Genomic DNA, 27,668 nt, shown 5'->3' on the forward strand with positions numbered 1-27,668 from the left:
TAGATTTCTGTATGAATTTTACTTCACAATAAAAGTACACAAACAATCATCAAAATAGATTTAATAGCAATAAATATTTGACAAGTCTAATTTTTGGCCATTGATTTGTATCTAGGTATAACTTCGATAGCTTCAGTCAGTTACTCCATTGCATAACCATCAGACTGTACGATAGCTTCAGTCAGTTACTCCATTGTATAACCATCAGACTGTACGATAGCTTCAGTCAGTTACTCCATTGTATAATCATCAGACTGTACGTTTTCTTGATCTTATTACAGCTCATAAATAATGCTTTCTACTGCATTCTACCGCAGTAATATTTTCTTAAAATGTCAACAAAGTAGTCTATAACTAAGCTTTTCCAGGTCTTCAAAAATTATATATCAGGAAAAGATCGAAAAATCTGTGTTAAAAAGATTGAAAAGTTTGACAGCTTTCGTAGGGAAGCAAATATAACTTATTAAGTGTGACATACCAGTGGTTGGATTAATGTACTAAGATTATTAACTTAAACTTATGGATATTAGTGGGGTTCATTCAAAGGTGAACCTAAGTCAATTCTTACAATGTATCTTGCATTATACAAAGCTTTTCGATCAAAATTATTGAAAACTGTTTTAATTAATTTCATCTTATAGGATATTCGTAAGCCAAGTTAAATGCCAAAATCAAGATGAGATATGTTTAGATAGAGGATTTATATATTTGCTTCACAAAATTGGAATACGCATATTCCCATTTGCGCAAGGAATGTTTCTAAAGCTTCAAACATGTGTGTATTTTCGGAAATACTGCGCAGGTATTGTTTCTAATTTTGATGTATTCACCTTCCGTTTACATATAATGTTGAACGATTGTCGTTATTCCCTTTGCAGTGGCATCGAGCAAATGTGATAAGTCGTGCTAAAAGTTTCTCAAGTTTTAAAAGTTATTGATGAAACAAAAACAGTTTTAGTTTTTGTGGGTTTAATGCCATTTTTTCAGTACGTTATAGGCTATTTAGGTTGACCAGTATATCTGGTACAGAAATAGCATGGGAGAACCATGGGAAGACCTACCAACCTAATGGAACCTGCTGGCAAGCTTAGTCACATAGTTACGTTTGTCTAGCCGAGAATAGAATCCACGCGGACAGAGGTGAGATGTCAGTGATCTGTAAAAAGGAAGACTTTATATAAATTGGCTATCCAGGGGCCAGCGGACCTTAAAGTAAATCCCACTGGATACCGACTGAATGACTCGTATATTTGGCAAAATAAATATCAAAATATTAAAAATCAACCGTAATCAATATTTATTAGACATTATTAGAGCTTATTTCCTGTACATTGAGTTCATTGGAGAAAATGATACATTGTAAGGGACAAACTCCAGTATAGATTTTAAAATAGTTCAATCTTATCTTCAAAAAATAATATAACAAAAAATAGAAAGAAAACACAATACGCTCCTTATTATATAAAGTCCTGATTTAAAAAAAAAGATTTCAAACAATACTTTTATGCCATTATTCCATATTGTGATTCTAAAATTTCACAGTAATATCCATTGACAATGATTAATGTATTTATGACCAGTTCATGCATTTATAAAAAGAATAATTACAGCAAAAATCTCTTATGTTGAAAAGTTCAGTATTTGTACATGTCCTTTACAACACATTTGATGTGTTTCTTGGGATTACAATTGATTGGTAAGATTTACCTTTCACATTATTCATTGAAGTTGTCTTTATCCATTGCGTAATTTCAATGATCTTCAATTGTTTGTAGAATATAAACGGCAAATATTTTCAATATGTATTTTTCAACTTTTTACTAACACACATAGACTTTTCATGTCATATAGCAGTTTTCATTACAGCTTGTAACTCTTGAACAAGACAGACGTGTTGTGAGAAAAACAAATTAATTTAATCTTATATTATTCCTGTTTTCTCTCTTCTTGGCGTTTAGTCTTTATATTGAAATGCAAGATATCTAAGATGTTTTCATCAAAAGATATTATAGTGTCTATATTATTCTGTCCAGTATGTTTTTGATGATCTCTCTATCCACCGTTATGGCCTTGCATGTATCCATTGTTCTCGCAAGATTTCCGATCGTTGCTTCATTTTTCTTGCTATTCTTCCACGACTTCAACATCTCGTGGATTTGCAGAAGGGGCTTATTGGGTCGTCCCTCCTCACAGTGATCTACTTCCACCTGGGTGAGGCCGAGGTCAAGACCTAGAAGTTGCCAGCCCGACCCCACAGCGCGGCTTAAAGCTGCCAATTCGTAGTCTGTCACAATACATTCGAGTCTCCCAGATGGGTAGCCTGCAACAATGAAAATACATCCCGGTAGCAAGTTTACTTGCACAGAGTTACATAACTTGTTTTGTGCGGGGGTTGCGGAAAGTAGAAGTTTTATGCGCGTTGTATTATTGCCAAGACGGTCAGACTTATTTAGATAGCTCCCGGATTAAATCCAGGATTATCCTTCATCCTTTTGTATCCATATGTGTCGCTTGATGTGGTAATTTACGTATTATATATATATATATATATATATATATATATATATATATATATATATATATATATACATATATATAAATCATTCAGCCTGTGACTATCGCAAAGGAAGATAAATATATCATATCAGAAAATACCAGTGACTGATGATATTTGAATTTATTATCTTGACAAGTCAAAGTTATTATTTTCCAATGTGTCGAGTTAACCGAGTAAACCTAATTAAGCATCCACTATCTTTCGTAGTCACTGATATATCGAAAGCATCTAAGTTTCTCTGTAACCTGAAACAATGGCCACATTCAGATATTCATAATAAGCCGGGGAGGGGACGTCCTAAAACCTTTTAAAATGACACATTTGTATATGTGTATGGGGAAGAACGTATCCACCAATCCGGGACAAGACTCGTTGAATTTCTGGTTATTAATTGCCCCACCTTCACTCATAAATAGTGCCATTACGGTGCAGATCAGATATATACACACCAAAACGATAAAAATGTTAGGCGGTATTTTCAGCTTCATTGTGCAAGATCTAGGAAACGGCGTATCATAATTTAAAGAATCAATGGTTATGCACAATAATACAGTTTTCAGTTTACGTAAAATTCTGAGAACTGGAGAAATGCGATTCTAAAGCTCAGTGAGCGCTTTAAGTTCTCAGAAATAACCACCTCTTGTAAATCGTCCTTTTTATCATAAAAAAGAAACTTAAAATAGTTCAAGTCAAACTTAGGATGGATCTTAGCCTATGGTATTTCCACTGACCATATGCATTTGGTTTCACAAGTCTATAGAAAGAAACAAAACTGTGACTTTTAAGACATTGTCACTATATATTAATGCAAATCCCCATATTCAGAATAACATGACGTCGCAACGAGTGAAATAATATATGATAAAAAGATGAAATTGGTAATCCTATTTGCTTTTGACAGTGCTGTTTTTCCGGGGTAGACAAAATACATTGTGTGATTTTAAAATTACTTACAGTTTAAGAACCCCTTGTCATTAGGTACAATCTGAAATTAAAAAAGTAGAGTTACCACTACTGCCACATAAATGTGTTCTCTATATCTAGTAGCACTGGTATCATTCCAACTGACGTAATTGATGTTATCGTGATCGCATTAATTTATACATACGTACTCGTGTCTAAAATCACTGTACTAAAGACTGTAGTCAAAAGAAATTTGTTTAAACTAAACGCATAAAAACATACTTATAGCAAAAGCATGACATATTACTTCAGTGACCTTAAATCATATTTGAATACGGTATTTACCAAATCTGGAAACCAATGCTTGAGTAAATCTGCTGGCTCAAGCGGGTGCGGGTGGTCCATCTCAGTATGCCCATAACAAAAATATCGTCTTTTCTGCTTGTAATGCTGCATCAAAGCATCCACTTTTAGCAAACTATCTGTGAGCTGTTTAGACACCTGGGTCTCTGGACACATCACTGCGTACTCGTAAGCTTTCTCAGTCTTGTCAGGATTTTCATCAATCGAACGTTGATATCTCGTAAGTTCTTTCTCCAGGGCAAGTGTAATAAGGCGCCTGATCTTGTCACACAGCCGGCTGTCAACCGAGGCTTCCGGTACAGTCGCATACCGAGTAACTCGCAAACCTATTTTCGAGTCTTTGAAGAAGATGGTCAAACCATACCTGTCCGAATCCGTGTCAGGTGAGACTTGAAAAACCCCACATCCACAGAAGAGAAGCTGCCTCTTCCCTTGTCTAACTGGTGGCCACATCCCGAGGCAAATCGACATGATGCGGTTGAAGATAGCAGGTGGGAGAAAGTCATCCTTAAATGTGAAGCAGAGAGTGGAGGATGACAAGATGTCTTTCTTCTCACGAATCGACAGCAGGCCTTCTGTAGGTGGTTCCTTCAAGAGACATGGTACAAAGTAGAAGTCTTGTTCTTCGATTTGGCCATCTTCGTTGATGACTTTTGCTTTTGACATGATGTCAAGTTTGTCAAGAAACATAAAGAGTATATCTCTGTTTTCAAAGAATCCGTTCTCTTTATCCAATTTCCAAATTTTCTCAGCTAACTCGGTCTTCAGCTGACCCTTCTCAATGAAAGCGCGCCAATTTTCTTTAAGAGGCCCATACTTATCATCAAAGCACGTGGCAGAAATGAGAAAACGGAAGGCGTGGATGATCCAACTTGGCTCTATGATGATTATATCCCGCAGGCCTTCTTCATCGAAGTAGATCAGCGCGCCTACCGCATTCTCGTACTTCAGGAAAAGAGTAAGTTGTTCTTTTTCTCCGATTGGTATGGACATCTTGCTGTCGAGATCCACAAGTTGTCTCATAGTTAAAAAAAATTTCCCTTCGCTACGAATCTCTTCCAAGACCTGCTCCATCTCAACCCATCTGGCTGGGATCATCTCCCCCCAAGAAGGCAAGCTACTGGCAGTTTCTAGAATGTACTTTCGAAGTCTGTCTACCTCTTGGTCTTCTGTGGTGTTGTCAACTAGAAAGGTTTCCAGTTTGACGTGGCGTTCCAGTCGCTTCTGCATAACTGCATCGAAGATCTTTCCAAAGTACTCATCTGCATGTTTTCTTTTCTTTACTTCTGTCTGCGAATGAAAATATGTGTTAGTACAATTAAATTAGTGATATGAAGCTGTGACACTTACCTTTCTGATGTTAGATTTCACATGTCACATATATTATGTTGAACCATGATGGTAGAAGACGAAAACAATACATGTCTGTAGAAGAAACTGACAAAACGCTTAATATATGCAACAAACTTGCTGTGTACTCCGTTCTTCATTTTTTAATCATGACAAATACGGTAGGACGTTAGAAAATACCAACTTAGGTTTATTTCCTTATTTGTAACAATGAAGTCCTCAGAAATGCTATTAATTAAGAAAGTAGAAAACAACAAGTTTATATCTGATAACAATTGAAATTAAAGAAGACCATGGACTCACATGTAATGCATTAATTCTGTAAAGTCGTTTAAAATCAAAAACATATTGCGGTGGTGCAATTGATCTGACACATGCAGGTAAAATTACACGTACTTTTCGTATGAATGGAGAGATACAAATGCGTATGGTTTGAAACGCTAATGCATGATGATCCTACGTCTGTTTGTTGTGTATACGTTCAAAAATAGCAATACGATTACCCCCTCAATCTTATCCTTGTGTGTACCGACTAGGATTATAGGCGGTATGCCCATGATAGCACTTCTGGAGTACGTATAAATAGATTTAAGCCAGAAGAGGACACCACCTGAAAATGACATCAGTATTACAATGAATCTGTTATATACATCGCAACATATCTGTATCTTGAAAAAGCGTTGTATAGCCACACATGCTCGGAGGATATTGTGATACCATCCGTCTGTCCGTTAAGCTGCAGGTTGAAATTCAACAAACTTCGTAGTTACGTAGCCATTGGGCCAACCAGAAGCAAGAAAAATGTTTTCTATTAAAGTTGCTCTAGCGTTTTCGTTTGCAATATACGAAGTAAACTGACGTAATTACTACAATGAAATTGTAATCAATTGATTCCAGATAATAATAGTAAACCCCTATTATCAATAATTGATGACGAGAATACAGAGCAACCACAAAGATGACATGATGACAACAACAGTAGTGGAAAATTCAAAGGTCAGACGTACAAGACATTTTAATTGCAATGATGATTTCAAAATATTTTTTCTGACCTAACTTTATGCCTTTGGATTAGAACATCACCACCATTACCAGTGGTATGGGGTGGCTTGGATGTTAGAGTACGTAATAAAAAGCGTGAAATTTTGCAATGGCAATCCATTACAGTTGCTTCGTTTTTTCTTTTTCAAGAAACGATACAAAGTGATATAATTAACACAGTCAAATTGTAATCCATTCATCCTACATTACAACAGCAAAACCTCCTCTACCTGCAGTATCAATAGTCAATAACGAGAATGATAACACCAATAGTGGGAACTGCATCAGTTCGATAATATTACTACTACTGCTACAACAACTACTAATACTACTTCTACAACTAATATTTATAATAATAATAATAATAATAATAATAATAATAATAATAATAATGGAGAGGTAGAACATAGAAGATATATGCCATGCATGAAACTATTGAATTTTACAGATTTCAAGAATCGGCCGATAATATGAAATGAACAGTCATAAAAGGAAAGGACCATTCCCGACCCCTTCCCCCTTAAAAAGACAGAACACAAACTGATAGATGGAATACATTAAAATGTACAATATCACTAGCTCAATTACCTTTGTTAAGACAAAATTTTCTATATTTTTATATAATAATAATTGTAACGGGAATAAAAGCAATAGAAATAGTAGTAAATAATTATTTAGCAGTTATGTCATTTAAGTTATCACCGTGAAATTCAACGTCCTTAATGCCATCAAGATCAAGAAACCACTTTTCTTCAATTTTTGTAGCAAGATTGTGCGTCATGTTGAGGACAAGAAGATAGATGGCTCTGGGACTGAAGAAGAGCTGGTGCGTCGCGTAGTAATTAAACTGTCCAGCGAAATCCCATAGGGATACTAATGCCTCCGGGTCAGTTTTCCTCTCGGAAGTTTTAGACTCTTTCAGAACCTTGACTGCTGTGCCCATAAATGTTCCAGCTGTCCTCCGGCGTTGAGTGTCATTTGTTTTGATAGAGCTCTCTGTTTCCATTGTTTCCTACGATCACAAAAAGGATGTTTTTTTTTAACAAAAGTGGATAGAAAAGCAGGATGAACTTTTTATTAAATATTAGAAACATGCCGTAGATCTTAAGATTTGTCCTCTGTTAACAGATGGTACTCAGGTACTTTCACAGTATTTTCCGCCCAAAACAAATGCAACTTTAGTGAATACAGTACTTAATTAAAATGTATGCACACTGCATCTATTACATGTTTATGCATTCCCCAACAAGGAATACATTATCTCTGAATACAATTAAGCATTTCTCAATGTATAATTAGATCTGCAAAGTTTCTACACTGACTTTATTTGCAAATGTGTAATACACATTGAACATCTCAACTGAAAGATATCAGGGGGTCCAATCACAACAAAGCTAACTTAGTGCAACTTATAAGTGAAACTTGGTATTCCAGCGAAATTGGCTTAATCATAAAGCTATACAATTCACATCTGTAAACTCGGGCAAATTCTTTAACGGTAAAGATATATTACTAAATAGCGGGAAAATCCGGCAGTTATACAATGTACATTTTCACTGAAGGCCTAATTAAAGTGAGAATATTTGACATCGTCAATTGTTCTCTTTGTTAAACACTTTTGTTGAATTGAAAAAGAATTACTCAAAGCTCAGGAAGACATACGAAGCCTTAAAGTAATGAGTTCATCAGTAGTTCTAAAAGTACCTGTGGAGTGTCTTGCTAGTTTGGCTTGCTATGGACCAAAAGCAATATAACTATGACTAAATGAGGTCATCAATAACAATATGTCATTGCAGAAGAACGTTTTAGAATAGTAAAAGCAGTTATTTATATTTAGACACGATACCGTATTTGAAGTAGTTTGATTGAAATTGTAATTTCCTTCTGGTGTTTTCTCTTGATGTTTTTGCATCAGTTGAGTCTGTTGTGATGAGCCAGCCTTGTTTTTGTCTCCAGCATCCTCCGTCTCCATCACTTCTTTAGAATCATCGTCGCCCGTCTCACTTACTGAAATTATGTCGTCCATGAACCTCATTCTTTTGAAAGATCGATCGGAAGCCAGGTGCTCGCGACTTGGTATTTTTGCTTCCTCCTCTGGATTTTCATTCCACAATCGAGAGAGCTTTGCGTACGGCTTATGAGACACATCTAAATCATAAATTGCACAAAACACTAACTTATTATTAGACAGTTTCCTCATAGTTTATTAAAGGACATGCATATTAGTCTATAATTAATTAAAGTCGCGAGACTTTCATATACGCGACATTAGCTATATCACTACTTGTCATACGTACAGTAAATTCAGTAATTCAGATGCCATCTAACTAATCAAAATATTCATAAGACAGTATGGTCATTCGATACCTTCAGATATAGTCCACTCCCCAGTCCTAAGATTTACACGGCACCGTCCAATGTAAACATCGATACCATCAGTACTCGTCACGCCATCTATACCACGATTCATCATCCGTCTGACCAAACTCGTCTTGCCGGCACCATACAGCCCGACGAACATCAGACGCATGTTATATGTCTTCATACTACTCTTCTCTACCATCTTCAGATACAGCTCTATCTCGTTTGGATCCATTTGTTCGATCTCCTGGGGCATGTCTGATCATTGCAAATGATTTTATATCTATTCTATAAACCTTATAGCCGATTGAAACTATATACACGTCATTAACATGTCCAAAATATTATCGATATAATATATGACGCTTCCGTTCCGTCTATAAAGTCATGTCATTTTAATCGGGATATTCACTAAGTACGATTATTACCGATGCAAACTTCATTACAGAATAAAACAAATTAGAATTCATTTTTTAAAAATGGCTACACTATCATTTCGGATTTTTGGTCAGTAGCCAGAAAGATACATAACAATTAAAATCTTTCATGTTTTATGTCAATAGTGGTGACAGTATATGTAACGGAAATTATTAGCGTAGAATGGAACGTCTACTTGGCATGTATTGCATTAGCTCAAAAGGACGTGCGCCCTTTAGTACTTACAGTACTTGACATAATCATGTTTCTTTGCATCGAAAATATGTTGCTATCAATCAAAAGCAGGTCCGAAGAAATATATAGCTTAATATACATTCCGGCTACTCAAAACAAATACATAGATTCAGGTACGTTCTGCCTACCTAAAACAAATAAACAGCTTAAAGTACGTTCCTCCTAGTGAAGCCAAATACAATGCGTAAGGTATTTTCAGTCTACTTAAAATAACTACATAGCTTTAGCCTTGTTTGGCATACATAAAACAAATAAATAGCTTAAGGAACGTTCCGCCTACTTGTAAGAAATACATTGCTTCAGGTTCGTTTTGCCTACCTTAAACATATACACTGCTTAAGGTACGTTCCGCCTACCTAAAACAAATAAATAGTGTAAGGTGTGTTTCGCCGACATAAAACACATACATAGGTTAAGGTACCTTCCGCCTACCTAAAAGAAGTACATTGCTTAAGGTTCCTTCTACATAAAATAAAAACATATCTTAAGGTACGTTCCTTATGCTGAAAACCAAATACATATCTAAAGAACGTTCCACATATTTAAACCTTAAGATCCGTTCCGTCTGCTCGGAAAATATAGCATAAGATACGTTCGACCTACTTAAAACTAATGCAAAAGTTAACGAACGTTCCGCCAACGTAAAACAAGTACAGATCTTAAGGTAGGCCCCGTTTTCTTAAAGTAAATGCATAACTTTAGGTACATGTCGACAGACTGAAACAAATACATAGAGTAAGATACGTTCCGCCTGCTGAAAAGAATAAATAGTTTAAGGTACCGTCCTCCTACTTGGAAAAATACTTAGATTAAGGTACGTTCCTTCTACGTAAAGAAAATGAACAGTTTATGATACGTTCCGCATACCTAAAACAAATACATAGCTTTAGGTATGATCCGCCTACTTAAAATAAATGCATAGCTTAAAGTTTAAAATAAAGAGGTGAACCTAGCATACCAGATGTTGAGAGTCCTGGAAAGAAATAGAACTCCTTTCGTAGAGTACTATGGCTCCGTTCACTGTAGTTGTGAAGGGTGGAGAACTGTTGTTCCTGCAACGAAAAATATTCCCAGCTCAGTACTGTATGCACTTTTTATGAATTACCATTTCCAATTTAAATGTTATAAATAAATTTATCTTTACAGACTAGTTTTGTTTTAGGATCTAAATGAAGATTTCTCATGGGCATAAACGGACAATTCAAATAACCTGTACGTAATGTTGCCCCTGGCCAATTACCATGTCAAATAATGACTCATATAAATGGCGTAAGGACGCATGATGACGGATGAAAGAATATAGTTCCTCAAATTTATTTCAAGAAACGTTTATGGCTAAAGAACCAGATATATCTTTTCTATAATTTAATTGCCTCAGATTTTAATTTACATCGAGGTTTGTGAAAGTACTTTAAGTTATACAAAACAGATATTAAGGTGAACACTCATTTTATGGGAGTATATACGCACTTTATTAAGCATTACATCACTAGGAACAAGAGAATCAAAAGATGAGAAGGGATATTTCTGATTTTCAAGAAAGTAATACGATATACATATAGTTAATTATTTCTAGAGATAGACACGTGATTGATTATTTCCAAAGACAAACCATTTAACTTTATTAACATGGGAATACATTTCATCTTAGAAATAGACAAAGAAGCAACTTTCATAACGTACACTATATGTAGTACGTTCAGCAAACGTTTTAAATGTTTTATTTAGCAAATCAGCCGAGTGGAATGATTGATATAGCCATAAACTATTCAAATCTTAATCACACAAAATATGTTTGATAAAGGAAAGTGAATATATCAGCAGTAGCATCATGTACAATAATTTTGAAATGATAAAAAGTGTCCAAGTAACAAGTCTAGACGAACATAAAACAGCTCATTTTCGATAACAATTATCGCAGAAGCATGCCCTCTTCGGAACTCCTGTTGAGGTTGTAAGCAATTGCAATAAGTGTTATATTCAGTTTTTCTCTAATCACTGTGCTAGAAAATGTCCTGGTCTCTATCATATGTTGACAGGTTTTGCACCATTATTTCAATTGCACACAACCCCTTTAGAGTTCGGAAACCAGGAAAGAAAAGGAATCTTACTGAACATTGAAACCAAGCGGTTTAAACCAAGAACACTAGAAAACGACAGACATGCACGAATAAAATTATCTTTTTGCAGCATACACATTTCCTTTAAAAAATTCTCTAAACGTGATTATTAGTCACCCAATAACCTATAATTACTACTTTAACAATGAAATATCTGGAATATAATTTGTGCTTACATAAATTTACATAAAATAACAGATGTCTTTATGGCTCATCGATTTCTGTGTCAATATAAAATGTGTTCCAGCTTTCACAACAAGTTGAAATAAACTAGTCGAATGAAAAATAAAAAAAGTTTAATTTCTATAGAAATAGTCAAGTAAAGTTTTGCAAACACAACGGTTTTTCTGTTTTATTTGTTTGTCTTGTCAATATTTTTTATTTGCTTTTGAAAAGACTCATAAGAGTCGAAAAAGCTCAGGCCAATTTGATACTAGTTTTGCACTGATCGTTGTACTTCATTTGACATTTGTACTTCATCTTGAACAATAAGTCAATAGATGCTCTTAAAATTCACCTATTTCGACTGCAAGAACAAACTTAAAGACTTAATAATGTTTCCTACCTTAAATATTTTCAGCATGTTTTACGTTTCCTCATTTCATGGCGTTTGGTTTTTGTAATCATATAATTACATATTTTTTTTTAAAAATGTTTTATATGTTTTATGTGTTTTATAATGATGTAAAGCTCTTATAGCTTCTAAAGATTAGGCGCAATACAAAGACCTCATTACTATTATTATTATTATTATTATAACATTATGTCTCAGATAAACAGCAAAAATCCAAAGTATGAATAAAACCAACATGGCCTATAAAATCCGAAACAAAAGTGTCTTATATAAACAAAGTGGGAATCATCATGAACTAAGCTATACTTTTACATTTATTCCAGAAAACAGTAGTAATATTCATGATTAAAAAGGTAGTCATGAAAAATAAAATAAAATTAGATTGTGTTATGTTTTTTTAGAGAAAAGATACTTCTCAGTTGCTTTTGTTTGACAATCATGGTAAACAGAGGGAAAGAAGACAACATTCTGCAACCAAAATATCTACTGATAGTAAGTATATATTTGGAAAAACAAAATATCGATTCATTCTTGACACACAGAGTGCATAACTGGACGTTTCGAGCTGCTATAAATATATAAAATCTTTCAATTGAAACGAATGTTAGGAAAGTTTTAAACCAACAGGATGATGTAAATGAAAACACGTACACTTGATTAAACCATTGAAATATCATGCTATCACTTACGATATATTGGTAAACATAGATTTTATTCAAGTACTTAAATAATGAACGTACCAATTTCCACAATGAGGCTGCATCCAGCTCATGTGCAAACAGATGCAGCACATAGATGTAGAACATGATGCCAAAGAATCCTGGAAAACATTGACCGTTGTTTTATACCTCATTTCGCAATCTAAATCTAGAATATAGGGCAGCAAATCAATATAACAAAATTTCATTTAGTATGGAATAAAATGTTTTTATATTATACTTATATGGCTGGATAAAAAAAATAGTATGATAGAGAGGAAAACGTGTATATTTCAAAACAGAGAAAGGTGCTTTGATTTACCATCTGTAATAAGAGGTAATTTACATTTTTCAGAATATACCCTACAATCTTTGTCATATTCACATTTATTGGTCATTCTGACGTTTAAAACTCTGAGCATCCCAAAATCATAAGATAATGTTATTAGTGTCTCGACAGTCATACGGCTTTGTGCTTCTGTATATTTATTTTCTTTAAAAGTTTATTCTTCTTTTATATGCAATAATCAATAGTAACGTCTCATAAAATAATTTCAGTAAATAAATTTGACCAACATGACCAGAAACAATAAAGCTTTAAACTGTATACAATGTCAAGAAAATTCAATGTTTGCTTTGCGTTTCATTGAGTTGTAATAATGCAATTTGTTTTGTCAGAGGCGATTATCTGGAGGTTCACAAGAGCATAATTTATTATGCACTCTCAAGGTTTTCTCCTTTTCGTTACAGGTATGAAATTATATTATTCTCTGGAAATTCTAGATTATGTTTTTTTTTTTGTAGACTTTAGATTCTTCTCTCTTTTTGCTATAACAACATAATCATAACAAGTGTATGAAATAGAAACCATCCTTTTTTATGTCTTTGTCAAATTCCCAACACCTGCATTTAACTTTTATCCTTCTTGTGTGAAATCGCAAAATGTGGCAATAATATGAATAGCGTTTTATTAATGTTGTCATTATTGAATATTAGTATAGCAATACTGTTTTCCAAAAGGATTTCACTGCTATTTTCTTCGTAAAGGATACTTAATTTTTTGGAAAATAATATATTATTCTTTTGAAATTTATAAACATAGTTTTTGGCATTTATTACGTAACGTTCGAAATTCTGTACTATTTGAATAAATGTACAACGATTTCAGTATTATTCCGAAATATTGGTTTCCTGCAACATCTGATATTTTGATATTGGCTACGTTTTTATTAATAGATTATATGATTATTTACAAAAAATGTTTTATAATTTAAAAAAGGTAATTCTAGAAAGATGAAATTAATTCTTAGCATAATCAGTAGAATTCTGTGCTCGTTTTTAAGCGTAAACTTAGGTTTTGAGTGTTGGTTTCATTTAGTAAAACATAGTTATACATGCAGACTTTTATTTTGGTTACATATGACATTAAAATCATGTGTATAGCGGATCCTGGCAAAATTGGAACAGCCTATTCAGAACTGCCACGATGTAGTAACAACTCTCAAGTCACTGTAACGAAGAGATCAAATTGTTGCCAACTTTTAGGCCTGGGGAATTCCTGCAAAAACGTTAATTGGGATTGTGGTGAGAATTGACATTTGAGGCCAATCGGTCGAAAGCTGATACCATTTCGTACACGTAGTGTGCACTAAATGGTATATATTCAGCAACAAAGTATGTTACACTAGTTAATGCACTACCTTCATAGGTTAGAAACAGACATTCACATATATATATCATGTGAATAATAATAATATACTACTACTATTAATACTACTACTACTACTACTACTACTACTAATAATAATAATAATAATAATACTATTATTATTATTATTATTATTATTATTATTATTATTATTATACTGATAACAATTATTTCAAACGAAATTTGAGAGTTGAGATGTTTAAAGTATATACAAATTAAAATACGATGATCTCTCATAAATATACAAACTGGGGGAATATGAACAGTGAAATATATAAAATGCAGGTATGTGAAATTTCCAATTAACTATAACTGAGAGAGCTTCAAGTGTTGTTATCACTGCATTTAAACTGAGCACACAAACGATGAACCGTAAACTATCCGAATGAGACCTAGCAATTAAACTATGTATCATGGAGAAGTTGCAAAACATAATATGCGTGGAAATATCTGTCAAGCTTAGGAACCAAAGTAACATAACAGCAAAAAGATTTCAGAAAGTTTTCCTTCGTGCATAAATTTGTATGGGTGAAGAAGACATTACTTTGTTATAGTCCAGAATAAGACGAAATATTTTGTATAAACACAAAAACGGCTTACCTGTGGCGCCAACAAAGAAATCTGGTTCCGAATTTCTGTCTATAACAGTATCCATTTGTTGGATAACGATGTCATTTCCTGTAAAGATTTCCTCATTTAGTATCCGTATTCAGATTTGATAAAAGACACACAAGAAAACCAATTTCACATCATGTAATATAGAATGCGCTCATACGTTTTAAAATAATTTAATAACTGTATTTACAAAAACAATAAATGTCTTTATAACGCATACTTTTTCTGGAGATATAATGATATCAATACAATTATGTTCCATAACGTGGGTATTTGACATACAATAATGTGATAATTTACCTTTCAATTGTTGTAATAGAAAATAAACATACGATCAAACAAATCCTATCGAATATACGAAATATTCTTTTAGATAAATGAAGCTATATGATTCCTATCTAACGTTGTTTTATTAACATCCAATGTGATGCTGGAGGGTCGGAAAATTTCGTTCGGGAAAGCATAATGGATTTTGTGGATTACAGAATTCACACATATTACACTCAGACAATTTGTATATTCCCTAGACGACAAGAATTGTCCACTCACGCTGTTATTTTTTGGCATATAATAAACAAAACTAACTCCCAATTCTCGTCAGTATTGTCAGGCACTGCAATCAAACTCCGGCAAATTAAAATATATTTGTGACATCCTCAGCTCAGCTGCGAGATCAGCAGTTGATAGTAGTTTTCTTATCTTGTGGAAGTTGTTCATGACAGCAATAAATGACCTAAGTGGGCCTAATATTGCTTATCTGACACAAATTGGTCGAAAAGGCCAGTGTAATAACAATGCATGTGCTTTGGGTTAAATAATTCAGTATAAGTCTGGATAATTTCCAGGTATTTCATAGAAAATGATAATATGTGACATGTTGTTTAACTCTTTTTCTGCATAGAGTGACTCCAGCTGAGCTAGATAGTAGATTGTCTTTTTTGCATGACTTTGACAAATATTCATCTATGAGTCTACCTAGAACATCAGATTCGATATAAAACGCAGTTTAGGAGAGAAAGTCGTTCCATTCTTTACAAGAAAAGAATTGGTAACAATATTCATACATAATGGGAAATGATTATCATTTGCAGATTTTTCACTAAGTTGCTAGGGAAGCCACGTTGCTCCAAGGGGAGCCAATTCAGACATAAATGTGATAGATTATGTCCTAAGAAACATTCATACCAAATTTGATCACAATTGACTGGAACGTCTTAAAAAGAGAAGTAGAAATTATGGTTTCAACCTGTTTCCTACAGAAGACACACCTCTTTTGCTAGAGGAGCTACTACGATAACAGTTTTGAAGGAACATGTCCTCTGAAACATTTATAACAAATTTGAAGAAACTTGACTCAGCTGTTCTGGAACTAAAGTTAATAATACATTTTCCATATGAATGATGTGGACGCAACACAATTCATTTTCTATATGAATGGTGTGGACGCAACACAATTAATAGAGACCCCTCCATAACGATCAAAGCTTGAGAGAACATGCCTATCACATATTTCTATCAAGTTTGAATTAAATTGACACATACTGCTTCATATACCGTTGGCCTTACGGGCAGGTAAGCTACATTTAAATTATGAATCTTTGTTGCAGCTATGATTATTATGCATGCATCTAACGTTTACTTCTGACATAGTCCACATAAATATCCATATAAAACGTACCTATTACATAAAACATCTTCGGCTTCCCTATAAGCTGGGGACAGTTCTCTGCACTGAAGACCTTTGGTAATTCACTCATGTCAAAATTTTCTGGGGTGCCATAGATGATAAATACAATTGCATTTGCTGTTTTAGTATCTTGTTTTTGGGCTTCATTTCGCAGAATCTCAAGAATTTGCTGTTTGAAAAGAAGAAAAACGGATTGCAAGTTCGTCAAGCACACGCTTAAAACAACTGCAAACAGCTTTATGCTCGATACACCTATTCTAGACTCAATGAGTAAAGCAATGCTCGATAACACTATTCTAGACTCACTCGATAGAGAATTAGAGACGAACAATTGCAAAGAGCTTTATGCTTGATAACACTATTCTAGACTCAACAAGAACACCAATTGTTAACAGCTATTCTCGATAACACTACTCTAGACTCCACAGAGAAAAGCTATTGCAAACAGTTATTCTCGATAACACTATTATAGACTCAATAGAGAAAAACACTTGTAAACAGCTATTCTCGATAACACTATTCTAGACCGAATAGAAAAAAGCAATTGCAAACAGCTGTGCTTGATAACACTATTACAAACTCGGTAGAAAGAAAACCAATTGCAAACAGCTTACAAACCTCGGTTGATTTGTCCACATGTACACTGATTCGAAATTGTAGCTGTTCGTATGCTGACTTGAGCAATTTCAATGCCTGGTAGCCGGTGTTTGAGATCAAAATAGCCTTCCCTCTAACGTGACGATTTATCTCATACACCTAAATAAGAAATTACATCTAGTAGGAAGGGATGACATGCTTACTTCCAAACAAATGCCGAGAACAGAACACACCTTTTATTAACAGACGTACATCTCAGGCCACATATAGGTGGTATATTAGAATACCACAAATGTTAAAATGTTATAGGGCGGTGTTCCTAACCTATGGAAATACGCATTACATTACTGGCCAACGCTTACAATCAGAGCAAATATATTAAACAGTCGTAGGAAATATGAGAACATTTGGGTACATAAAAATAACTTTTTAGGACAAAATGCAATGGCTATCTTAGAGTATGCAAACGTTGAAAAAAGAAACAATATTGTGTGATTTTAAAGTATCATAAACTTCCAATTCCACAAACAACACACAGTGTATGACACCTAATTTTGCGATTTTCGATGGCAAAGAAAGGTTTGCAAGTTTTGCAACAGATTGTTTGCGGTGTTAGATCGGTTTAGAAACTTATTGATTTTGTTTTGAAATTTGGGAAACACTGATTTAATAATGGCATTAGTCCAAGATGTCATTTGTATTACAATTATTACATCTTCTTTCCTCAGAAAGTGTGTGTCCCAAACACCGTTTTCAAAAAGGAGTCTACGACTGAAGTCCTAAATAAGAACAACACAGATTTCGAGGTGACAGAAGTAGCTTTTTGCTTTTGTGGGGTTTAACGCCATTTGTCAGCACACGATTGGCTATACATGGCGGCCAGTATTAATGGTGGAGGAAGAACCACCGACCCTCGAGAAGCTACTGTCAAGCTTTCTCACATACCCACATTGGCTGAATCCTAGACTCGAACCGCCGCAGACAGAGGTGAGATGGAGTGATCCGTAACGAACAGCGCTTTAGACCACTCGGCCACTCGGGGCCCCCAGGTGACAGAAGTAAGTAGTTTTCAAGATTCAAGATTTATTATTTCGTAATCTATGATGGCGGCCAATAATACAATAATATATACAAACCAAAAATCTATCACTGAAGCGAACATATCAATGCTGTGTTTATATACAATATTGTATGTCGTTTCTCATTGGAATAAATAATGAAATTCTTTGAATAACAAAAGGATTTTGTGTGGACATAAAGCCATATCATAGAGATAGATTATAATACCAAATTTTGTCCAAATACTTCTCTCCTAGATCCTGATAATATTGACAAAGGAAAAATACATGTTATTTATCTTCTAGGAACGCCAAATTACAATGGATATAAAGTGGTAACACAATCATGTCAAACAGTCTCTATAAAATGTATATCAATATAACATATCAAAAGAACTTTATGTGCAAAATATGTAACCCAGTGGAATTATCATTCTCGACAATCATTCAAAATGATATATAATTCTGAAAATGCCTACATTTTGACGATTGTATGATTTTATAATTCCAGTATCGTTAAATCATTTATTTCTCTTAGAAAATGTTGTTAAAATATACTAACACTTCCAATATCTTGCGATATCCATACAAAGCACAAAACCATAGATAAATAATACATTTCTCACATAAGGTGTCTATGCACCTCGTCCGGTTATCATGTGATGATTTAAGCATTTTGTAGCATTCTGCAGGGCATCTGGTCCTATCCATATGAAACGACTTACACCAATATTCAGTACATGTAGACTAACATGTAGAACACAACGGTGGTCTGCGAGGTTCTTCAAGGGTAACGTAGTTATTTACATTACGTGAGATACACAGATTTTTTACAGAAACAGTTTTGAACACTATCAATACATTCTGAATTTGCGTGTCGCTAAATTTCAAAACCATAAAAATATAAGTTTTATGATAGTATCAACAAGTTTTAAAGACATCTACACAACAAAATACCTATATTTCCTTTTGTTTTGAAAGAATGCCATAAACGGTTTAATACTTAGTGCATTCAATTTAAAATCTTCCCAATGATTCCTACTGATGCAAGATAAATGTTTAACGTTTTCGATCGTGTCAAATGCTTCCTAATATATATATATATATATATATATATATATATATATATATATATATATATATATATATATATATATGTGTGTGTGTGTGTGTGTGTGTGTGTGTTAATTGTAGTGTGGATATGTTATTGTTATCACTTGCGCAATAACACCGAAAAATTCCTTCATGCCCTTCGTCAATAACGCAGTTACCTTTTATGCATTCATGTGAACGATTGTTTAAACTAGAGGTGAAGAGTGTGATCGTTAGAAAGTAGTTTTCTACATTCAAATTTCATTTTAAACAATGGTAACATTTTCCTTCAGAGGACAGACTTATCGACGATTGATATTCCTGTATATAAAAGTCGTTTAAGCTATCTGCTGTGATGCATTTTGTTTCAAATTCTATGGCTAATCCAATTTACCTTCATAAAATAACACAAACAACCAAACGGTTGACTGAAATGCCTCTCCTGTGTTCAGTAGCATATGTCACTACCAACATGGTATGACGTCACCTCTCTCAACATGTTTCAATCACAGGTCCGGAGGACAAACAAAGAGGTCTTTCAATTCTCTAATTTATTTTAACATTGGAATTGTCTAGAATATCATAGAAACTTTTGTCCTGTAATCCCATGCTATAAGAAGACTTGTGTGACGTGCCATACACTTCAATCAGAAATATTTGCACGTTTATGAAATGTAAAGAAAACTATGTAAATAATATACATGAAGTCTCGGTGTTGACCATGCATAAATACAAAGTCTTAGTATATGACTGTTTATTACTGTACAAGTCTTCACCGGTGCAGTTTTGAAGTGTGAACGAACAACTTCAATTTTGACCTACTATTAGCTGTTGGAGTAAATAATATACTCTTCCCTACTCCTCAATTGATCAAAAAGATAAGCTATTATTTGATATTGTGTACTTTAAGGTTCACATCTGATTAAGGGTGACAATGTCCATGACTAGACGTGTATAGTCTCAGCTGCTTGGAAGAAACTCTCTTACATGGTGTCATTACAAAGCTTTAGAATACATGTAAATTGTCTAAACATTGGTCTATTACCTCCTGGCTTCTGAGTTTATCCCTGGCAACCGGACTATCTGGCGAAGTCTTTCTGATATCAACATTTCGTCCAGTATGGACCCACAGATCATATGTTTTATCTGCAATTGAGAAAAGACATATCCTTGCAGCCAATATATTGACTTCAGCTCAGTTTCCTAAGAAGCATCAGTTATTACTGTTTCTTCTTTCATAGCTGCTGTTACACTGATTAATTCACATTATTTTTCTAACGTGCACACGTGCATAACAACCAATTAAACATCCTCAAAATATGTGCATGTCATCAGGAGAACATTGCTAGACAACTTTCCTTAAAAGATAAATCCTCTCCTCACTGCTCCTTCATTGTCATAGGCATACTACTGATATACTATATCGTGATATATTTTAAACATGTCTTGATACTTAAATGCATTTCATAAAAGTTATAATTGTGGTATTATACATTCTCAACTAAACAAAATGTGAAAGTGTTTTAACAGCATAAATGATGCACACAGTGTGATGAACTCTACAGTTTTCACTGCATTGTTAGATACAATCAGTGAGTTGAAATAGCAGCAATAATTTTGGTATCAACAGATAACGTGTATTTGATTATAAGTTTCGATGGGAATAAAGTGTGGCCAAAATTAATTCTAACACAAAGTAACATACAAGATAATGCAAATGCTGATCTGTTTTATTTAATCAGCATACAAAATGTACTGCAATATAGCAAGAAAGATGTTGATTTAACGAATGCATTAAATGATCACAACATTGAGATAATCAGAATCGTTTTGTGCAGGGCAAGATTATTAGAATTAATCTAATGAAACCAATAGAACAATTAGGTGTACCAACAGTTGTAAGAGTATGCCCATGCCACAGAGAAAAACTGGTGAAAGAAATTTGACATAGGTAAAATAAACGAGATTCCAGCGGTAATGAGGACTGAGATCATAACAAATCTGTGATAAAATAATTCATGAAACATACATGTCATGAACAAAACTATTTTTACAGAAAATTATCTCATTATATATTATGTATAAACGGACAAAACAAAATTAAACTTGTTTTGATGATGCTAGACGTCCATTTCAAGTTAAGGTAATAATGTTAGCTGCACCATATAACTATCACTTGTTTTAAAATATCCTCACTGCTGTAATGACAATTTACATTTTAAAGTTCATGTTTTCCTACTCATATATACATGTTGTATGACTGTGCACTAGAAATTACGGATAATTTCTTTTGCATATATTTATTGTATAAAAATGGGTTGGTGTAAAATAAAATACAATAAGTTATCAACAGTGTGTATTTACCACTGTTTTACGAAGTTTTGTTACTATTATAAAAAAAGGTCAGATTAACGTCGTTATGATGAATGTTCAGTTACAGAACGTTTGTTTCTGATGGGAACAGAAGAGAAATAAACTGATTCACGTGTTAGATATTATTAGTTTTGTTGCAGAAAATTCGAAAAGTTTACAATATCAATGAATTAAATGACTGAGACATTTTAAATGAGGTATTGTGTTTTTAATTTGCTATGTATAACACTAATATATTACTTAGCTCTTCAATCGATATGATTTCCCCGTAGGAATTGATGACTGGTTCCATTCAATTCAGTGAGTGTTTTTTTTCTTTCTATTTTATCTCATCTGTACTTCTGTTAACTGAAAAAGTGAAAATTAAAAAATTCATAAGGTAATTCATTATAATGAGTATGCTAAAATAATGAATTATTTTAATGAATGAATTATTCTGCATACCTTTTTGAGACTTTATTGGGATGTTTAATTACTGGAGTCAAATCTTCTTTCAATTGCGACTGTTCATTACAAGGTTGTTTGTGTTTCTAAAACCAGTTCTATGTTGTTTTTTTTCCTGCTTACGACACTTTTTTCAAATTGTTGATATCATCATTGAATTAAAAGAATGTAATTAAAATCTAAATAATTAAACAAATTGTGTGCAGAAGGGATGCATGTAGACAAATTTATACTGCTGAAATCCTAAACATAAGAGACTAACTGATTCATCAGTTTGATTTGTCACCATATTATAGACCACACATTCTGAAAAATATCGTTCATTCCTGTTATGTTTTTCAAACATTTTAATGTATTGATGTCTTAGATTATCACATCTGAGCTGTCATAGCAAAATGGAATAAAGCCACAACTTTTACCGCAGAAATTACAGACGCACAAAGCTTTGAGAAACACTGAAACTTCATTAAAACGAATTTTCGTGTCATTTTGGATTCCCTTACCACACTGAAAGCCCTAAATTAAACATTAAATTTTATAATTAGTGACTATGCTAGATATTACAGAAGCGTGATTTGCTCTAACATCTGGAATAATTGATCTGTACTGTTGACTGCCTGGTCACATTAGTATGAAAAGCACTGAAAGAGCGTATAACTCAGCCAAATCTAAATTAAAATAGTATACAAATTGTCATACATGGCAAAACATCTGGATTGAAAACCACACAAACAAACTTGAGAGCATCAACCGCACTAAGAGTTTCATCCCTAGTATAGATAAAATCGTAGAGCTGTGGTTTTATTTCACCAATCGCGCATCGTACACACTTGTTCAGTGATTACCTTCTCAAAGGTTAACCCAGACCAGAATCCATACCATGCCAGTGTCTCCTGACAGTGGAACCCATTCTTGTCGAGTGTGTCGAATTCTACCTTGTAAGACAGATGTCATGCGAATTCCATGAATAATTTACAACATACGTTTTAAAGATATCGTATGTTTTACTTTTATATTTTTATATACCCTTTACAGAATTTGCATTTCACATTTACATTTTTTCGAAAGGTTGTATTCCTATGAGTATTGAGGAATTAAATTTTACATATTTAGAATTTTACTTTTAGTTGGCGCCATATGGTCACTATTGTACTGAGGTGCTGTTACATATATGCATACATACATACATACATACATGCATACATACATACACGTACATACATACACACACGTACATACATACATGCATACATACATACATACATGCATACATACATTGACAAACCCTGTAGCCCAGCCTATGGACCCTTCGTTTTCAGTTCATTTCCTTTTATAAAACTCTCTCAAGCCCAATGTCTGGTCCATTGTCGTTGTTTTGGCGTTAGATAGAGACAAATCGGGAACCAGGCTACCCAAATGTCTGATTTTGATTTCCATTTAATATCGATGAAATCCGAAGAGGATTTGGAGACCATTGTTACATGGTGACCAGATTTTCTTGGTATTGTGTTATCATGTTGTACTTTTCATGTACAGTTGTAGTGAATAACGACATTGTCATTATGTATCAACGATGATATTTCTGATGACATGCTTTACCTCTGATTAGATCTTTAAAGGCAGTATGCACAGTCTTTGTAACTTAATCAGTAATATTCAAGATAGCCCTACTTGAAATTTGGAATGACAATGGTGGTCGTAATCTGTTATTTATTGGCCGACAAGATACCACTGCAACGTAATCATGAAAATGTGGCAAAGTGTGTTCATTCCCAAACAATCTGCATTATTATTCTCCTTTCATGCTGAAGTATTTCGTCATCAGTGTAGACAATCGCCGTCTTAATAGCAAAACGTGTATCAATTTCATAATTATAAGTATTCACTAGTGTTGCATCGATCGACTCTGTTATTTGTTTCTCATTGCGATGTACGTAAATTTGCAACTAACTTAACTTCTAGTTGTTAAAGAGATACACTTTTTAAAAAGTACAAAATTCCTGTTAGCGGCAGACTCTTTCTTCAGCCCTCTTTTCTCCCCATACACACACACAACATGGTTTCACCTTTCGCCTTTCATTGCAAGTGTCCATTCCGAAACCGGGTGCATAACACCTATTGGTTTTCTAAGCCTATTGAAAATGCACGCGTTTCTGCTGGGGACTTTTGTTAAATGTCACTGATTAGCGTATCTCTCTAAAATCACGAAAGAAAGTGTGCTAAAATATCGACAATTACAATGATCCAACAATTACAATTATCATCTACACCTACAAAATAATCTAGACACGTTGTTGAAATAGAGTCGCACGTGGCTGATAGATTTTGACATCAAGAAATGAGTCATCATGCAGTTCTCTAGTGAACCATGCAAAGAGCTGTTTACGTGTTAAAAAGAAGGCCACATTTTTTATGTTCTTCCAGCACCATCCATACCTTAGAGTAGTACAACTTTAAATAGAATCTACAACATCACCAACAAAGCTTCCAGTGTATTGGGACTTCTTAAACGCAATTTAAGGAGTTGTTCATTACAAAGTAGAAGAGGGGGCCAACTTCATCTTAATAACACCAAAGCTGAAATCTGCAGCCACCATCTGGAACCCTGACCAAAAGACTTAGGCGTGTAACAGAATGCTCTAATCAACAAACAACTCGAGACCATTTTAGCTCTTTTTAATATAAGGGGAAATTATTTAATACATTATTCCAATTAGGCTCTGTACAAATTCAAATTATTTCACCTCAGGAATATTTTTTTGTACTAACCACCACCAGCAACGTTATTATTCTTCTTCTTATTATTATTATTATTATTACTGTTACTGTTATTATTATTATTATTATTATTATTATTATTAAATAAAGAAGAAGATCAAAATCAGGAGAAGGAGGAGACAGTAAATTGTTTTCGCCGCGAAGTCAGAACAGAGACAAACAGGAAGCTACTGCCAAGTTTCCTTACTTGCCTGCGTTGGCCGAGCATGACACCCAATTCCAGGCGGGCAGCGCCTTAGACTACTCTGTCACCCTGGACCCACCGAGAGAGAGACTATTATTAGTAACTGATACGACATTAAAGGTACTCTGTGCACCTTATATTGTCTTCTACAGGAGGGTGGCTAAACTTCAGAAAACTTGAAGGTGTAAGTGTAGATGAGTATGACACTGATACTGTCATACATCGCGCAAATTTTTATTTCTCTGATCTAATACAAGTAATGTTTCAACTAGACAAATACTAAATACATGATACATGTTGATCACTGAAAACATATCAGAATGTGGTAATATTCCATCGGGTCTGAAGATGGAAGAGCAACAGAAAACGTTTAATCATCCAATCATTGTCGTCAAATAGTAGTTTTAATGTTATCAAACTTTCAACCAGGGTAGAGACAAAGGTAGCTTAAATGACAAATATTTAATTTCGATCCATGGTATGTAGTCACTCTTAATTATATTATGTAAAATGTTCAATATTTCGATGAGTTGGAGAAAGTTTTAACATGTTGCATTTACAAACATTTCATCAGTCTTTTTAATTTCTTTCTCTTGCATTTTTTTTATCAGTAATCCCTCTTGGTATGTTCCACATGCAATGTTTTAACTCTTCAATTTCCCAATAACTGGATCTATTCTTGTAATTTAAAAAATATAACTCCTTAGCAATTGTGACTCGCTCATTTTGGGCTATTTAAATAATTGAAAAATTATTGGAAACTGAAGATTTTGAAATAGAGCAGTATGGAAGATTACAGCTGAGATATTTTTATTTACACTCACTTATTTAAAACTATTGAGAAACACTTAGATGCACCCAGCCCATCCAAAGAATCTTTAGTAACTCTTCAAGGTAATCTTCAAGCATAAGTGACTTATAGGTACATGGTTGAAAATCGATGCTAAACAATATCAGTTAAGGTAAATGATTTTAGATTTGAAGATAATGTTATAATTTTACGACAAGGAGAGGAAAACAATATTAAAATATCAAAGTCAAACAACCTACAAGATATTCTGGCTGAAAAGAACAATAAAAGATGAACCTATTTATAAAGAAACAAAAGGGAAGGATCCGAAGCACGCTAAACTAATAATCACGCATATATTACAAATTATTGGTTGATAGGCAAACCGAGCTCTCCTCTCTTTTTCCATGAGGAAATAAAATAATTTTATATTTTTATATCAAATATTTGATCCGATGCTTGGCTGGCATGATGACTACACATGCAGACTATCTATGTATCTATATATATATATATATATATATATATATATATATATATATATATATATATATATATATATATATATATATATATATATATATATATATATATATGTGGACTTATCACACCTAGGCACTGCGACACTTATATGAATTCAAATAGTTTCCATACTAAATGTTGTAAAATTATAAATCAATTTTGTTTTACTTATATATGAAAATGAATTATTCAGCAATGTATTTATAATAAAGCAAATGCATGCAATTTGTTTTACTAGTTGCTATTAATCAAAAACAAAGTCTTAAAAAGTACATAAATATCACGCCTGAACACTCCTATATTTAATGGACTTGGATGCAGGTACGGAGAACGCAACAAATCATGTTAATGTGGTCCCATACCGTAAATAGTGTACATGTTTTTCAAGCAACTCTGTTTTGTGTATGTGCATGAGTTTGAAGGTCAATAAAGGCTATAAGAGGAATAATTTTCACCCTACTTTCTGGGTAAAAGGTTCAGTGTTAACTTCTAATACACTTTACATTAGTTTTCTTTTTACATTTTTGTCCACAATTTTTCAACTTTCTGGCATGATCACAATATCAGCAATCGATTTAGTAATTGAGAAGTTAATAATTCACACATTCTCAAGATATTTAAACAAAACGAAGAATAAAACTCACAAACAAACCTGGGTCACGACAGATATCAAACGCACTATGTCTCTAGTGTTGTCTAGACGTGTGTTTACCTTCGCAGTAAATGGTCACCAGATCAGCTACATGATGAAATAGATTTACACCTTAAAAAATATAATATATCTTTGCAAGGCATACAACGATGATATAGGCCAATTTAAAAGAAAAACTTGAAATCAAGGACAAACATTGACAGTTGAATTTATATATTTGATACTCTTAACATAGGTTTATGTTCTAAAGCACAATGCACTCATAGACCGGATATCTAACAATGGAGTATGCAACTTAATGGAGCAGTGAGAAAAATATATATGTTACAAAGATCATTTAAATATTCATTAGCGCACGGAATTCTGAAGAAGAAAAAAAACACAACTAATAATACTTATTTGAAAGGCAGTATACAAACGCTGACCTTGTTTCCTGTGGTCTTTAGAATATTTCGTCTTCCTTCATGGTCCCACCTGCTCATGTACAAGAAAGCTTGGTGCACCAAGTGTCATTGTTATCGATAGCGTG

At 33.7% G+C, this 27,668-nt stretch overlaps 1 protein-coding gene across 8 annotated transcripts; it reads right to left on the reverse strand.

The window, feature by feature from the left end:
- LOC149776827 (uncharacterized) lies at window positions 1–27,668 on the reverse strand. Of its 8 annotated transcripts, none has more exons than XM_089941543.1 (16): window positions 27,565–27,668; window positions 27,140–27,250; window positions 22,010–22,117; window positions 20,442–20,542; window positions 17,268–17,405; window positions 16,641–16,818; window positions 14,948–15,025; window positions 12,682–12,761; window positions 10,206–10,299; window positions 8,582–8,833; window positions 8,061–8,362; window positions 6,917–7,226; window positions 5,677–5,783; window positions 3,806–5,113; window positions 3,512–3,542; window positions 1–2,320 (listed from the first exon to the last, which is right to left on the reverse strand). In XM_089941543.1, the coding sequence occupies exons 3-16, from the start codon at window positions 22,059–22,061 to the stop codon at window positions 2,016–2,018; spliced, it is 3,336 nt and encodes a 1,111-aa protein (XP_089797669.1). In that variant the 5' UTR covers window positions 22,062–22,117; window positions 27,140–27,250; window positions 27,565–27,668; the 3' UTR covers window positions 1–2,015. The 8 variants fall into 8 exon arrangements, with proteins under 8 accessions (XP_089797669.1, XP_089797671.1, XP_089797672.1 ...); XM_089941545.1 differs by having other exon boundaries at window positions 27,132–27,250; XM_089941546.1 differs by having other exon boundaries at window positions 27,140–27,226; window positions 27,565–27,659.

This window comes from Sinohyriopsis cumingii, chromosome 18 (genome assembly GCF_028554795.1).
Source record: "Sinohyriopsis cumingii isolate HCF-2022 chromosome 18, ASM2855479v2, whole genome shotgun sequence".
NCBI lineage: Eukaryota > Metazoa > Mollusca > Bivalvia > Unionida > Unionidae > Sinohyriopsis > Sinohyriopsis cumingii.